The 16881-nt window shown below is 32.7% G+C and overlaps 1 protein-coding gene across 1 annotated transcript in view; it reads left to right on the top strand.

Moving 5' to 3' along the window:
- The window catches only part of SK (small conductance calcium-activated potassium channel), a 428126-nt gene that overhangs the window by 399996 nt on the left and 11249 nt on the right, over positions 1-16881 (top strand). Inside the window, 2 exon segments of the mRNA XM_085945697.1 lie at positions 4716-4826; positions 10690-10817. Coding sequence (XP_085801823.1) covers positions 4716-4826; positions 10690-10817 — 239 coding nt within the window.

The following is a 16881-nucleotide window of genomic DNA, read 5'->3' as shown; positions in this document are numbered from 1 at the left end:
TCGACCACGGCTGATGATGATGATAATAAATATGAATATTTATTATAATGTATATATTTTTTTTCGACCATGTCCGATCCTAATAAGATCATAGTATAATAGGCCTCCACTTGGTGTTTGTATGTCGACCACTTGCTCAACCTGTTAGGTTAAACACAAATTGAAAAACAGTATGTGTATTTGCCAGACCCAGGGTTCGAACCTGGAATCTACGATGCTATAGGCCGACGCTTAAGCCGCGCGGCCTACGTGGGTATAATAATTTAATATAGCTATAAGTATATTATATTATATATTTACGTATAACAAATATTTCTTAAATACTCTGTAATATAATAAACATGGAAGTGTTTTCATCCAAAAGAAGTGATTGGAAACAGAATAAAGAAGAACGAAAAAAAAACTCGCAGACTAATCAATACAACACGTTCCTACTATTCTGAAAAAATACATTTTATTGCTCCCCAACATGTAAAAATATTTTCGATTCCGGAAATGTAGGTTTCCCTATAAATGTTTTAATGGTATTTGGCAAGGCAGATAAATATTTTTATGGAAATTTGACGAAACATCGAAAGGGAGGATAGAACTAACTCGCTAGAGTCCGTAAACAAGTCATTTGATATATTTTGTAGGCAAAGCCATGTTATATTTTCACATCTAAGGATTTCGAAACCTGTGCCAAATAAAATACGTGCAAAATCTAAGCATACTATTTTCTGGCAATTGTTGTATATAATGTTATTATTATTCAGACATATTTTACTAATCCAACAACCCAAAATATACACTGAACAAGCAGTACTTGCTATATAAATTAAATCAATTAATTCTCAATTAATGTATATAACCTTTTCGCCTTCCAATAGAATATTGTGTTGTCATTCATAATTATCAGCCTGAATCTATTCACTGCTGGATGAAGGTCTCTCCAAGCTGATTCCACTTCTCTCGGTCCTGTGCATTGCGTTACCACGTACTTCCGCAGAACTTAACTATTTCATATATCCACCGGTCTCTAGGTCTATCTTACGGACGTTTTGTACCTCTTGGGTACTACTGGATTTGTCCAGATATTGTCCTTTCTTCGAGTTATGTGTCCACCCCGTTTCCATTTGAGGTTTTTAGCGAACTCTATTACATCGCAAACAAAATCAAGAAACTTTGAATTTTGAAAAACAAATGTTCGCTATATGGGTACAATTTAGAAGGTACTATTGAAATATTGATTTTTTCGATCGTAATTGTGAGTGAAATATTTTTACTGATAATACAAAATTTTTAAAATTAAAATTTTGAACAAAATTTGCATTAATCAGCTTTACACGATACACTTTGCGATATATGTCTAACCATATTAATTATGTGCCTAATACATTTTTATTGCGAATCATAACGATTATATTCTAACTTATTGTGTATAAATATGGACATTAATGGGCAGTACTATGTGAATGTCAAAAATTATGAATAATTGTTATAATTTCGTGTCTTTTATAATATTCTAAATAACCATTCCATAGTATTCTCATGAAATATATTAATACCATTATATATTATTATTATAAACAAATAGTCGAAAAGTTAAAATTTAAAATAGTGTCATATTTTAAGTATCTGTGCGTAGAGTACTGTATTCAAAATATTAATTTATGAATACATTCATTAGTAGACTAAATTCGATAAGACTTTCATTGGAGTTTGTAATTGACTCGTATATTTAGAGAAATTGAAATATTTTGCGTTCTATATAATATAAAACCAACTTTCACAATATTATATACCATCACCATTTTAATTTACTATTTCAGAAGTGACGAAAACGTATACTACAAATACAGTAAAACTTCAAATTTATACCTGTATATTATGTATTATAATATGCATATAAATAAATATCCATTGAAAAGGAAAAACATAATTTATTTTGTTACTAGCATTCTCTTCTTATATATTATTATTATTTATTCTATACATATTATTAAAACAATTTATTAACTTTCTATAGCCGTTAATATCGGGGGTATTATTCCAGATATTAAATTTTATTATACCAAAAAATGTATACATATTCGTATTTATATACATATATATTATGTGTGTGTATATATACTTATCAAAATCTCAAGTTATATAAATACGAAGAGGTAAGGTTCCAAGTAATTTCAATCCATAATAAAGTAAGAGGTATTCCTTGAATATAAATGAGCAATTCTGTGAACCGTGTTGTTCAGGATGTACTCAGCTTTTGATTATCTTGGCAAATGAAAGCTGGATTACAATATCTGTATAATACCCCTATTTTTGTATTTCTCGGACTTTAAAATAATAATATGAAAGCTTTAACTCAAGCTCTGATTTTTTTCTTTTATGTATCCAAAATTTGGACAAATATTAATTGTAGTGCCATAAAATACGACCCCAAAAATAATGTATTTCGATTAAAAGAATCCAACGATGTTATAGTATATCAGGACCTATCATTTTTATTTCTTCGGGGATCATCTATGAAAATACTTGCTATATACATACTTGAACAGCCTTTGGGAGTACTTTGTATTCATAATCATCATTATCAGCTGGAGTCGATCCACTGTTGGATGAAGACCTCCCCTAGCTAACTATAATCTTTGCTGCCACGTACATCCACCGAACTTTATGAGTTCGCCTGTCCATCGAGTTTTAGGGCGTCCCTTTAGTAAAATTTTACTATAATTTATAATAATAATATAATATATTTAATTAATAATAAACTAAATGGTATTTATCCAATGGTTATCTAATTGTGGAGCGATATTTTCAGGCTATTGTTTTTTTCGTTTACTAAGCGACCTCTACCGTATCGCGTACTCTTATCTGCTTCCTTATCCATTGGTTTATTTTGTTGTCTTTCTGCGTTATGCATAACATGCATCTTTCCATGCTACGTTAGGCCACTTGCAGTTTTTGGATTTCTCTTAAATTAACAGTCCATTTTTTACATACATACTTGAACACTGGTAATACACATGGTTGAACACGTTAAGCTTAAGACACAATGGAAGATCATTTTTGAAAATAAAACTCTGGCGCCCAAATGCCCTGCATGTCTGTTTACTTCTGTGAGTAATCTCGTCATACATACCACCGTCAATTAACATTTGTTGTCCGAGATAGCCGTAGTTGTTGATTCGCTCGATGAAGATTGCTTTTAGCTTAGCAGGGTTTTAGATTTAGCTTTTCAAGATACTGTTGCAAATGCACTTCGTGTCAGTTTGACTCCTGTCGCTATCAATGGCGACATATTTGTATTGTATTGTATTTGTATGTCGATTGACTATAAATGGTTATAAATATCTACCCAACCTTTACTTAGGCCGATCGGTTATCTTTTAATAAAATTGTGTAGTCTAATAAAGATGGTCCCTTCTTAGTTCGTTTCGATAGAATAGTGATAGGTACAATTAGTTAATCTAGGAATATTACATATTAATATGCATGATATTCATCACCAAGGTCTTGATTAGTTTTCTATGAGATGTGCTTAGAAGAATGTATACGGCGCTAATCGTTAGTTACGCGTCGGCATACGTCTGAAATGATGTGGAAAAGTGGCGCATAGAAGAGAAAATAAATCATGTAATACTACAGTTTGACCAATTCTGTATAGTATGTTACAGAAAGTTTAAAACTAACTATATATTATACTAATACTTACAATCATTTTTTACCTGTGCAATAAAGCTATGAGGAAAACGAGAAAAAAGTTACAGTGACGTTACATTTGCTGTTTTTAACATTTTATTTGTTATCACAACTTCCCCACTTATCATTTTCTGATAATGATTAAAATATCAATAGAATTGAACCAATACCAAAATGTTAATAACTTTTTAACTAAAGAAAAAATACCAAACCATGGAATACAGCTCCACATAATAATAAACATTCATTGGTTTTGAATTTGCTACTGATAGTTATAGCAAAAATTGTTACAAGTTGAAATTTTCGCAAACTATATACATACATATGTGCAATTTTTGAATTGTTACTTGCGGTGCTGAAGATTTAATAAGTATTATGTGACATATTATTTATGAACAAATGACCGATTTTATGTATGCGTGAATGAAGAATGGTGACAGATTCTTGTGACAGTACAGGCGACTCATTTAACTGTTGGTATCATTACTTTCAAATGACACTAACACCAAGTGTTTTATGACTACAATACTAAAAGAATCTGTTTTACCTCTACCTAGTTAATTGTTTTGTATAAAAGGTTAAAAGCACGACTTTTCCTAGCATTGAATAAAAAGTTATTATTATTCTTATCACAACATAATATATAATTTTAATACATTTGCCTTGTCCTTATTCATATACTAATTTCTATATGTTTCTAGTGTTTTTTTATTAATACAAATAATAATTTGAAAACAAGGCCACATTTACAAAATATTGAAAACAGATATTATATAGAATTGAAAATTAGTTATCACTTCACTTATACACCTTTAATTTTCAGAACATCATTGATATTATTTAAAATTTTATAAATATACGAACATAATTAAGAAAAATATTTTAAAAGTTATAAATACAATTTGTTACAAACCTTCTGTATGTGACATGTTCAAAGATCTCTTTTACGAAGTGCATATACTCAAAGTGAGTTTTTATGTATCAACATAAAATAAACCACTATTTTATATATTTTATATATGTGTTATCAGGGAGCTGGGTGTACTGCACTTTTGGTGGCTGTGGTCTCCAGAAAATTGGAGCTGACGAGGGCTGAGAAGCACGTGCACAACTTTATGATGGACACTCAGCTTACGAAGCGAGTAAGTATTCAAGATGACATACTTTTTGAGGAAAATTTTCCTCTCGCTTTTGCTGCAACGTACTTATTATTTGAAAGATTTTCCAGTAATGCAACGGTGAAAAACTTCCATAGAAAATTGTTACAAGTTTTTTTTAAATGGCTTATTTTTATTCGTACTTCCGTGTTATCATTTATTTAATATTGAAAATAAATTTAAATTTAATCATAGAAATATACAACTATAAAATAAAGACTTAATTATTTATTTTCTATGATTTAGACTTTTTAGAGGAATCACTAAAATTACATATTTTGATGATTCATCTTTAAGTCCCTACATATTTTATATTTTAATACTGATATTATATATATATAGTTTAAAAAATGAACTTTAGATAAATTTAAATAAGGGTGATTATTGTGTCATTATGTTAGAACGTTCACTGTGAGTTGGATAATTTATGTTTTACAATGTCCTGGTTCATTTTACATTTAAATCAATATATAGTACATTCTGAATTAATATTAAGTGTAATAAAACAATACATATTAATAAATTAATATACCTAGGTATTATTACCAAACAACGATACAGATGCAACGAAAGGTCAATTATAAATCAATTTCAATTGTTTTTTTTCTATTAAGTGCCACAAACGAGTTTATTTGCGAAATATGATGTTTGAGGCTTTCACGGTTGTTTTATATCGTAGTATATTCTTGGGTTTCCACCGTGTCTCCTTCTTTCTTCTTTACTCGACGTTTCGGTCTCGTTGCAGAGGCCATTATCCATATATCGTCTCTTAATAATGGCCTTTGCAACGAGCCCGAAACGTCGAGTAAAGAAGGAAGAAGGAGACATGGTGTAAACCCAAGAATATACTATTATTTGCGAAAGTTTTTATGTATCATCAGGCCATAAGCTAGTTAACTCGCGAGATCTTGTCAACATCATAGCATGGTTAGTAGTAGTTCATGTAAATTTTCAAAACAATATTTATTTTTAGTGTGCGGAAAAATAGAAATAATATACAATCTGATTAATTTTATTTCAAAAATAGTTACCCTAGACCTAGAGGCTTCCGACTAGTAAAATTTAGCTAGCAGTAAAAAGGTTGACAATATCAAGAATTTAATGTGTACTCAATTCGTGGGTCATACGTTGTCTTGTACAACTACTATATTTAGAACCTTAGAAATTTTCTTTAGAATGTATAATAAATAATGTCAATCATAGATTAATTATTACTCTAAAAAATAGCTACACTCTGATACAAAAGTTTATGTACACACCAAACCTCTTATAAAAAATAACAAAGTTATACTATAAAATAACTGCTACCAATTCACTCAATTAATTACTTTTGGTAATCTATGACTTATGTATATCCCTGCAAAACGAAAATAATTTATGTATATCCCTGCAAAACGAAAATAATTTAGATAATAGTATTGCTAATGCAGCTTCAAATGTGGCGTAGAAAATATATTGTCATTAATATTATTATAACAATATAACACATACGTTTTGATTTTACCAATACGATAATTGATAAAATTTTGAATCAATAATGGTGGTTTTATTAATTAAACAACCATTCATTCTGATTGTAAATAGCCAGCGAGTATTTGCCATTCTACTAATAAATGTTCCACAGTATTATAAATTTTATAACCAGTAGGTATTATTGCTTTTCAAATATGCAATGTATAAATTGGTGTATGAGATTTGTCACCAAAACATCATAACCGCAGAACTTTTAATAAGCAATCAAGACTCAATAAGTGAGAATAAAAAAAATAATATCTCATCTGCTGGTATATTTTTTTAAATAATGAACCATACAATATATAATAAAATTGAGGTTTTACATGAAGTAAAATCGACTTTGTGTTATTCGAGTACAAAATAATAGTATGACAATATTATGTTGTAAAAAATAAGCTTTTAAACGATTTAGTAACATTTTTTTATCTACTTTCACGTACATACACATAACGCAATACATACATCAGCAGTATATAGGTCATTAGTAATTTTTAAGCTATCAAAAATAGACGTGAAAATATACTACAAAAGTAAATAAGAACTAACTTCACGTTGAACATACATTGGCAGTATATCTTACGTGTTCCAATTTATTAATAAATTTAAAAAAAAAGTTTATTTAAATATCGATATAGTTACAGATGTATTTATTTTTATGTAAAATTGCATTTAAAAGAAACATTGAAAAAAATATTCTTCTGTAAAGTTTATATTTTCGACTTTCATACTATTAGAGCAATACTTTTTGTAATTATATAAAACTACGGACTGTATGAAGGGAGGTTGAGAATTTGGATGGCAGTGAAGGACAGCGGAAGCAGCGGTGTGTCCAGGTACTAGCCTTTGATGTTAAGCTGGTCCAGACTGCTGGCGGCTCTTGGGGCGCTTTTTTGATTCCCGGGTCCTGCACGCGCACACTTGTTGCTTATTGTTATGTATAGCACTCCCATTTTCACATGAATCAACCTAAACTTTCATTATATGGATGTTTACATTTAGTACTTTATGATTTGGTGAAATTACGGTAATAACTCGTGACTGAATGATTGCTATGGTGAGGCGTGGCGGTTTTTATGCATCACGGTTGAACCGTCACCCATAAGTCACCATGTATGCTTATATGATTAATTCGCAACAGCCGGTATCACGGCTTTCCAGGTGTGTTCATAATGGTTCGTAATGAAACTCGTGAATTGAATCATGGTGTTCGCGACCGTCAACCTGTATCAAGTATTGACTCGATCGTTGTCTTGATGTCACTAACACTTTATCAATCACAGTCAACTGATGACTTCGTAATTGAGCCTGGACGGCAACAATAATTGCGATTAGAGGTAAAAGAGTATTATGGGGATAAGGGCGACCATAATTGGCCTAACTACTATTTTACATAGTTTTTCTTAGCTCGTATTCTTATTTGTCCGGTACAAATCTTGCAATTGATTTTTAACTAACTTCCCGACGAGATAGACATTTGAAACTTTTAGATTATATTAGAACACGATTCCAATGCATTTTTTAATACTTTTAGCTATCTTTAAGTAGAATTGATTCCATTTTCAGTTAATTCTGTTTTGTATGAAAAGTTATTTCGAAAGAAATCCGTAATAAGTAAAACTATTATTGGTTGCTTAGTGGGTCCTAGCAACTAAATTATTAATATTAACATATACGTGGGTTACTGTGGAATATGACATTTCAGGTTATTTCTATCAAGTACAAATTTTTTGATCGTTTAAGCTAGTCAATTCAAGTTTATATGATTCAAAGGAAAATTTAAAAACGTTGTATATAAAAAGTTATTTTTATCTTGTAATTATTTTTATGTACTCCAAGTATTATTGTACCAAATACGAGGGTGGGTCAATAATTCCTTAGAAAAAAGCATTAAAACAGGTTTTATTTTTGTATTTTTTTTTTATTTCTCAACATAATTTCCTTGGAGCTCAATAGACTTGGTTAGACGTTTCTCAATTTTTTTAAACCGTCAGAAAAATAAGTTTTCGGAAGGTCCTCAAAATAAGCATTTGTCCGATCGATGACTTCTTCATTTGAAAAAAAACGTTGTCCACTTAGCCATTTTTTTAAGTTTGGGAAAAGGAAAAAGTCACTGGGGGCTAAATCTGGCGAATACGGTGGGTGGTCGACCAATTCGAACTACAATTCTTCAATTTTAGCCATTGATCGTAAACATGTGTGAACACGGGCATTGTCCTGATGAAAGAGGATTTTTTTCCTGTTTAAATGAGGCCGTTTTTCTTCAATTTTGTTTTTTAGCTGGTCCAATAAAGATGCATAATAATCCCCTGTTATTGTTTTTCCTTTTTCCAAATAATCAACGAAAATAATTTCACGCGCATCCCAAAATACAGTAGCCATAACCTTACCAGCTGATTTTACGGTTTTCGCCTTCTTTGGACATGGTTTGCCTTCGCAATCCACTGCTTTGACTGTTCTTTCGTCTCGGGAGTATAGTGGTGTATCCATGTTTCATCTACAGTCACAAAGCGACGAAAAAATTCTTTCTCTTCCCCTTGCACTTGCCTATCTTGCAGAATTGCACCCATCTTGCAGAAATATTTTTCATGCCCAATTTGTCATGTAAAATAGAAATGACGCTACCTTTTGAGATCCCTGTAACCTCAATTATCTCACTCAACTTTAATATTCGGTCACTTAACACCATATCGTGGATTTTATTGATCATTTCTGATGTAGTCACCTCTACAGGACGTCCTGAGCGTGGTTTATCCTTTGTTGATGTACGACCACGTTTAAATTCATTTAACCAGTTATAAATAGTTGCAAGTGAAGGAGCAGATATGCCGTGAACTAAATCCAACTCATTTTTTATTTCCTTTGCTGTTAACCCTTTTATATTAAAATGTTTAATAACAACTCTAAACTCAATTTTCTCCATTTTCCATTTTTCCATTTTCCACAAGCAAATTTTTTTTTTAAATGTACGAGAAACACACAACAACCCGACCAATCTGATTGAAACTTCGCAGCATACTGAATCGGTAGTGCCACTGCATGAAAACAAACCGCTTGCAGTACTAGTCGCGCCACCTGTCGGCTTTTCTAAGGACTTATTGACCCACCCTCGTACTTCAAATAGTTATTAAGCTTAAACTAGGCTCATAATAAACTATCTCAACATTATTGTTTGAGGCCAGGTAAGTAACAAAATAATATTAGTGTCATAATATACCAAATGTAGTCTAATTATAAATAAATGGGATGTTGAATACGTAATATTTTATGCGCTTTAGCTCATTCCTAAGCGCCTCATAATTTCTATGGAATTATCGTTAATAATTATCCGGGAATTATTTGCAATTAAAATTAAAATAATATGGGTGGTATACGTCAACCTTGTTCACCTTGAGTATATTTTATTGAATTTCACTATCAGAGCGGATATTACACTACAGTTACTTATACAGTAAACTGTATAAGTGCTACATCGATATTTAACTACTAAACACTCTGGCAAAATAGTATTGAGAAAATAATAATTAAAGACTTTGTGTTTTTATTAGGTATTTAAGTAGGTACTTTGCTAATACTATATATCTTTTGATAAAAAATATAATCAGTTAGCATATTATTAATATATATTTTTTTATAATTCAGATACTAATTTTATCAATGTTATATTATGTAGATAATTGAATCTTTCATCAAAAATTTTGTATAGGTCGGAGTTAGTGGACAAAATATTTAACTGATAATAATATATAATATTTAACTTAATATATTTAACTGATGATAATGTTTATTATTTTGAAACGGGATAGACGTGGAAGTCGCACCGAGTGGGATAACCCACATGGGACAGCCACACAATTCTCTGACCAGTAAATACATACTTTCCTCGCAACGAGTAATAATTCACTAAATTGTGTCTCTCCACGTGACTCCAGCCGAGATAGAAAAGGGGAATGAGATTTACTAGTTACCCAGCCGTGAAATTTCGGAACAGAATCCAAAAGCTTGCTAGCCTGCAAAGCTATGATAAATACAAGAATTGGCAAATAAGTAATATCTCAGAGTAACGCACTAAGCAGTATGCAAATAAAAATAGTCTAATATATAATAATTCATCCCTAATAACAAAGTGCCCGTAACCCCATGATAATAAATAAATAAACTTTAGGTGTGTTTTTGTTATTTCGACAATAGTGTTTTGTTTATATCATGTTGAAAAGAATATAGATAATACCTAATTACTGCGCTTTACGTATATTATTTATTTTAACCCGTTGAAATGTTTTAACTTCTAGTATTAATTACTAACTATATAAAATGTATATTTTGTTGATTTCAGTTAAAAAATGCAGCCGCAAATGTACTGAGAGAGACCTGGCTGATCTACAAGCATACGAGATTAGTGAAGAGGGTAAACCCCGGCAGGGTGCGCACGCATCAGCGGAAGTTTCTGCTCGCCATTTACGCGTGAGAGCTTTATTTACTTACTTCTCTTATCAAGCTTCAAGTAATAAAGTTTATCTGTGTACTAGGTGCCGCATTTATAGCACAGATAAATTTGCCAATTGGTCAATGGTGATAGGAAAACTACCGAAAATGGAAAATCGACGCATTTTTTTATACTTGTTGTTTTTATCATAAATATTTATAAATATAGATATTGGTTTAAAAAAATACATTCTTATAACGAAGTGATGATAATGCATTTAAATATTTTTAATAATACAATATTATACAATATGTACCTATTATTTATTTGCTCCACAATATAGTGAGGATAATGTATAAATGATTGTTAACCGTAATATACTCGAAATAGTAGGTCCATGCACAGGATCTAACCACACATGTCATTAATAAACCAATATGTTAATCTTTCAGATTCAAACCCGAGATAATATAATATGAATGCTGAAATAGATATTCTACTACACAAAGTGCGATAAAATTGACAATCTAAGGTTTTATGAATATACGAAATTTAACGAAAATATACATTTTTTAATTGGCTCTGCAATTCTCCCCATGAAGAGCTTTAGTTTTTTTCTTACGAGAAATGTATGTTAGTCATTTTCTCATCCTATTAGTTTGATACTCTAGGTACGAAAACTAATCTAAAAGCAACGTAATATGATTTTTTCCAGACCGGGGATTCAAACCCAAGACAAACGACAGCAAAAAATAAATATATCATATTTACAAAACAATTCAGGTGTCCGATTATCCAAAAATATAACTGTGATTATGAAAATATAACATACATCATTCAATATTGATAGGAGACTGTTCTAATCACTAAATTATTGATCCAAACACTTTAAAAGAGTCATTTTCAAACTCACTAGATACCAGCAGGTTAAATATATGAATTTAATATTTCAAATTACAGAGGCTTTTCCAATAATTATGTATTTTTTTTATATATAAAATGCTATATTTTTAAATCCAACCTTCATCATCATCAGCCTGAATCTATCCACTGCTGGATGAAGGCCTCTTCAAGTTGCTTCCACTTCTCTCGGTCCTGTGCATTGCGTTGCCACGTACTTCCGCAGAACTTTATCATTTCATCGATCCAGCGGCCTCTAGGTCTACCTTGTGGACGTTTTGTACTTCTTGGATACCACTGGATGACTAGATTTGTCCAACGATTGTCTCTTCTTCGAGCTATGTGTCCAGCCCATCTCCATTTAAGGCTTTTAATAAACTCTATTACATCGCAAACCCTTGTCTGCTTCCTTATCCACTCATTCCTCTTTTTGTCCTTTCGCGTTATGCCCAGCATGCACCTCTCCATACCACGTTGTGCTACTCTAAGTTTCTGGATCTCTCTTTTACTTAGGGTCCATGTTTCACACGCATATGTCATCACGGGAAGCACACACTGGTTGAACACTTTGCGCTTTAGGCACAGTGGAAGGTCACTTTTGAAGACATTATTCAGGCGGCCAAAAGCACTCCAGCCTAGCTTTACTCTGCAAACAATTTCATCAAATATACATCCATCTATAGATACTTGTTGTCCCAGATAGATGTAGCTTTTCACCTGTTCGAGCTGAGTGCCATTGATGAGGATCTCTTTTTGGCCTGCAAAGCAGTTGAACATGACTTTCGTCTTTGTTACATTTATTTTCAAACCTACTTTGTTGCTTACTTCAGCGAGTTCCTGCATTCTGCTTTGGAGGTCTTCTGAGTCTTGCGAGAAAATTACTATGTCATCGGCAAAGCGCAGATGACTCAGGTATTCTCCATTTATGGGGATCCCTTTGTCATTCCAGTCAAGTTGCCTGAATAAGTCTTCAAGGGTAGCTGTAAATAGTTTAGGTGAGATTGTATCACCTTGTCGGACTCCTTTGCTGATAGGAAATCTGCGCGATGGTTTATGGAGATTTACAGATGCTGTTGCGCTACTGTATATATTATTGAAAATATTTATATAGCGTCCAGGGATTCCTTGTTTTCTGAGTGCGTCGAGTATTGAACATTTCTTTATCGAATCAAACGCCTTCTCATAGTCTATAAAACCCATGCATAGTGGCAGTTTGTATTCCTGGTACCGCTCTATGATTTCTCTGACGACTTGGATATGGTCCATAGTGCTGTATCCTCCTCTAAATCCGGCTTGTTCTCTCGGTTGGTTCTCGTCTAGTACATTTTGCAGACGGTTTGAGAGAATTTTTGTGAACGTCTTGTAGAGAATAGGGAGTAGACTTATTGGACGATAATTTGCTAGGTCTTCTCTGTCACCTTTTTTGTGAAGAATGACAATGCTGGCATTTTTCCATACCTCTGGGACATCCTCTTTGCATATGCAGGCTGTGAACAATTGTGCAAGTACTTCATTTGCATCCTTTCCTGCTTTTTTGAGGATATCTATCGTCAAACCGTCTTCCCCGGGGGCTTTCCCACTTTTCATGTAATTTAAAGCATGGGTTACTTCCCAGGATGTAATTTCGGGAGTATGGTCTTCCGAATTTCCATTTCTCTGAAGATCTAAGTCTATAGTCGTATTGTCAGTGTCATCACTGTAGAGATCGCTGTAGAACTCTTCAACTCGGCTTAACAAGTGTTCCCAATTTCTGACGATAGAACCATCTTTTGCTTTTAGTGCTGTGATTTGACGTTTTCCTATCGACAAGCATTGCTTGTTTTTGTTTAAACTTCTGCCTGCTTTCACAATTGCTTGTATGAGGTTTACATTGAATTTACGAAGGTCTTCTCTAATCTTCCTTCGGAGGGTTTTGCAAAGTGATGAAAACTCCATATCGTTTTGCGCCTGTCTATCGCTCTTGGTTTTCCTTCTCTGCTCCATAAGATTCAATGTTGCCTTCGAAAGCTTGGTGGAAGGTGTAACTTCTGAGCTTTTTACGCCTGTTTTTTCTGCACATTGTAGAATAATATTCGTTATATCCTCCGCGTTGGATAGGGAAACGGTTTCGTTCTCATCTAAGAAAGCCGATAGTGCATTTTTGAGTTCATTTTGGAATTCAGTATTGTTCTGCAGGTATACGCGAGCATTTGACTTCTTCTGCAGTTTGGATCTTTCTGATTTGACGTTCAATCTTATCTTACATCTCACCATCCGGTGATCACTGCCGGTGTTAAACTGATTGATCACCTTACAGTTTAAAAATGTATATTTTCTGTCAGTGAGGATGTAATCGATTTCGCTGGTCCTTCCTGTCGGGCTTCTCCACGTCCATTTACGTGTAGGTTTATGTTGAAAAAAGGAATTCATGATGTGAAGATTGTTGGTTTCAGCAAACTCCACAAGCATGTCCCCTCTACCATCCCTTGAGCCATGTCCGAAATGTCCGACCGCTACGTCATCTCTTTGGTATGATCCAATACGTGCATTGAAATCTCCCATTATGATGTTGAAGTGGCATTTACTTTTATTTTTCAAGGATGTTATTTCCTCGTAAAACTCTTCCACTTTTTCATCAGGATAGCTCTGTGTCGGAGCATATACTTGCAAAATCTGAATGCGGTACCTAGCATTGATTTTAAGTATCACGCTTGCGACCCTGTCAGAAATGCAGTTGAACTCGACTATGCGGTCCCTCCAGGCTTTGTTGACAACAAATCCAACACCGCTCGTGCGTCCTTCATCGGTTCCTTTGGAGTACAGCACATGTCCGCTTTGTAAAGTAATAATACTCTCACCTTTACGCCTTACTTCGCTGAGTCCGACAACATCCCAGTGGATATTCCGGAGCTCTTCTTGAAACTCTACAAGTTTGGCATCGCTGGACAATGTTCTTGCGTTATATGTAGCAATGGTCATCTGTTGGCAGCCTTTTCCGGGTCTCCGGGGATTTTTAGCACCCTCTGCCTTCCTTCGCTGATCGCTGCCGTGATCAGTATCAGGTTGGCCTCCGGAGAATGAGGGCCGGGTTCTAGAAGTTTTTGTTTTCATATGAAGGTTTTGGACATAACACACCACGCTGTCCAGACGGGTTGGTGTGTGGTTTTTCTGTCTGGGTGATCCTTCCCGTAGCCAAAGGTCTCTCGTTTTAAGGCGCCAGAGTTTCGCCTTGCACCTTTCTCTATTAGCTACAGATATTATGTTGCGTTATACAGCACATTATCTGCATTGCCCGGGGGACGCCACGCGGAGGCTAGAGATAGGATTTGCTGACTTTCTTGGACAGTGGCGTCTCAACATTTTTTAGAGGTATACCTATTGGCATCGGTATACATCATTGAGGCCATAGTCAGCCTTTGCCCACTTAGGATAACATTAAAATTAAATAATAAAGTTACAGACTTAATTAACTAGATCATGAATTCCTAACATTTTTCTTATCCTGGTCTCTTTTTATAATAACCAGATTCTAACCTGTGATCTCTTGCCACATTTAAAGTTAGGTTATTTAAGTTAAACAATAATAATTATATTCTATCACCATATTATTTTTCATTCTTCTATGGTTAAATATACATTCGCAATCACCACGTTATTAATAACTCTGTTTATTATATTTACTATCTCACATTACACCCTTTCAAAATTGATATATTTCTACTTTTAAATATGCAAACATTGCATTTAGTTTCACCTTAGAGTAGTCATTGTATGATTATTTGAAAACATTTAATTTTTTCTAGTCCTATGAATACTTTATTTCACAGCTTTTTTTTTAGATATTATTGTTCATTGGACCTTTCATTAATTCTTAACAAAAGTAGCTGTGCGACCCTCTATAAAACACCGTGTGATCCTCTAAAGGGAGCGTGACTTTTGCGTGGCAAATCCGTTAACTGGATTATTCATATATATATTTTTATTAGACTAGATCTGGTTTCCTAACTTTCTTTTCATCAGTATAATATTATTTATAACTAAAAATTGAATAATGTGTACCCATTATTTTCTATTAAAACTTACATAACTTTGATATATAATAAATACTACATAATATATACTTGACAAATAATTATTAGTTATAAGTTATAAATAAAACATTTATAAGAGGACAGAATTACATTTTTATTAGTGAGATCCTTTTTGCGTAGTTATGTATGTGAATATTCCTATTCTTAAACGGTCATTTAAATTCAAATCAGCGAGTTGTCATCTGTATTTCAATTTTATTGTGCCCATTGTTTAAAAAAGTGCACGAATAAGGCGCACGCATAAAAGCTCGGGGATGTACCTACGCCCGCGGACACTGAGTTGGGATTCCATGGTAGAATCTAGATGATTGAAAGAATTGATATCAGAGATTCCATGTTATTAGTTTATATGTACATAGTAGGTGACCAATAACTATACTGAATTGTTGTTAATATTTATACATTCAAAAATACTAAAAAATATCATGTTGATTGTATTGTAAGTATTAAAATACTTGCCGTATAATTGCTTAGGTACTAACTTATATTATTATTATATATTTTTACGCGTAAAATAGTGATCACGATCATAACTTTACTGTCGTAAAATTTTTATTACTATCTCTATTTTCACCCTAATTCTTATGTCCAAACCAGTAATCTAAAAAAACATTTTATCACTTCAGACCACCGTTATATACTGCGAGAGCGGGAGTCGCATCGTTCGGGGAAAACTCAGAATTGCAAAGGAACCATAAAAGCTCATTCGGTGTTAGCGAAAGCTTTCGTCAGTAAAAGCCTTTTTGTCGAAGCTGAAAACTCGTGTTGTCGAAAGTATTTGCAAACACTAGTCGGTTCTGATTTTGGTTTTATTCAGTTTTGAGCTTTTTCACTTAGAATATATAACACCTCTTGATTTTAATCAATCTTTAAAACTGAATATAACTTTAGTTCAAAGATCGATCAAAATCAACTTTGCTTAAATTTAGTTTTACTATAATTTCTATAATTTACTTTACCTACAACCTTTTTACAATAATCGGAATAATTGCAAGTGAAAATAAATATTATAAACTAAATATTATAAAACAATATTAGTACTTGTGAATAAAGTAAAATATTATATCATTAATTATAGCAATCCTATTTATTTATTATTTCTTACATAGTGTTATTAGACAGAATTAAAAAT

Source organism: Rhyacophila brunnea, unplaced genomic scaffold (assembly GCF_057557595.1).
Source record: "Rhyacophila brunnea isolate RB1 unplaced genomic scaffold, BYU_Rbru_1.0 scaffold_19, whole genome shotgun sequence".
In the NCBI taxonomy this organism is placed as follows: domain Eukaryota; kingdom Metazoa; phylum Arthropoda; class Insecta; order Trichoptera; family Rhyacophilidae; genus Rhyacophila; species Rhyacophila brunnea.
The sequence above is the reverse complement of the archived record's forward strand: the minus strand, read 5'-3'. Positions and strand labels throughout refer to the sequence as shown.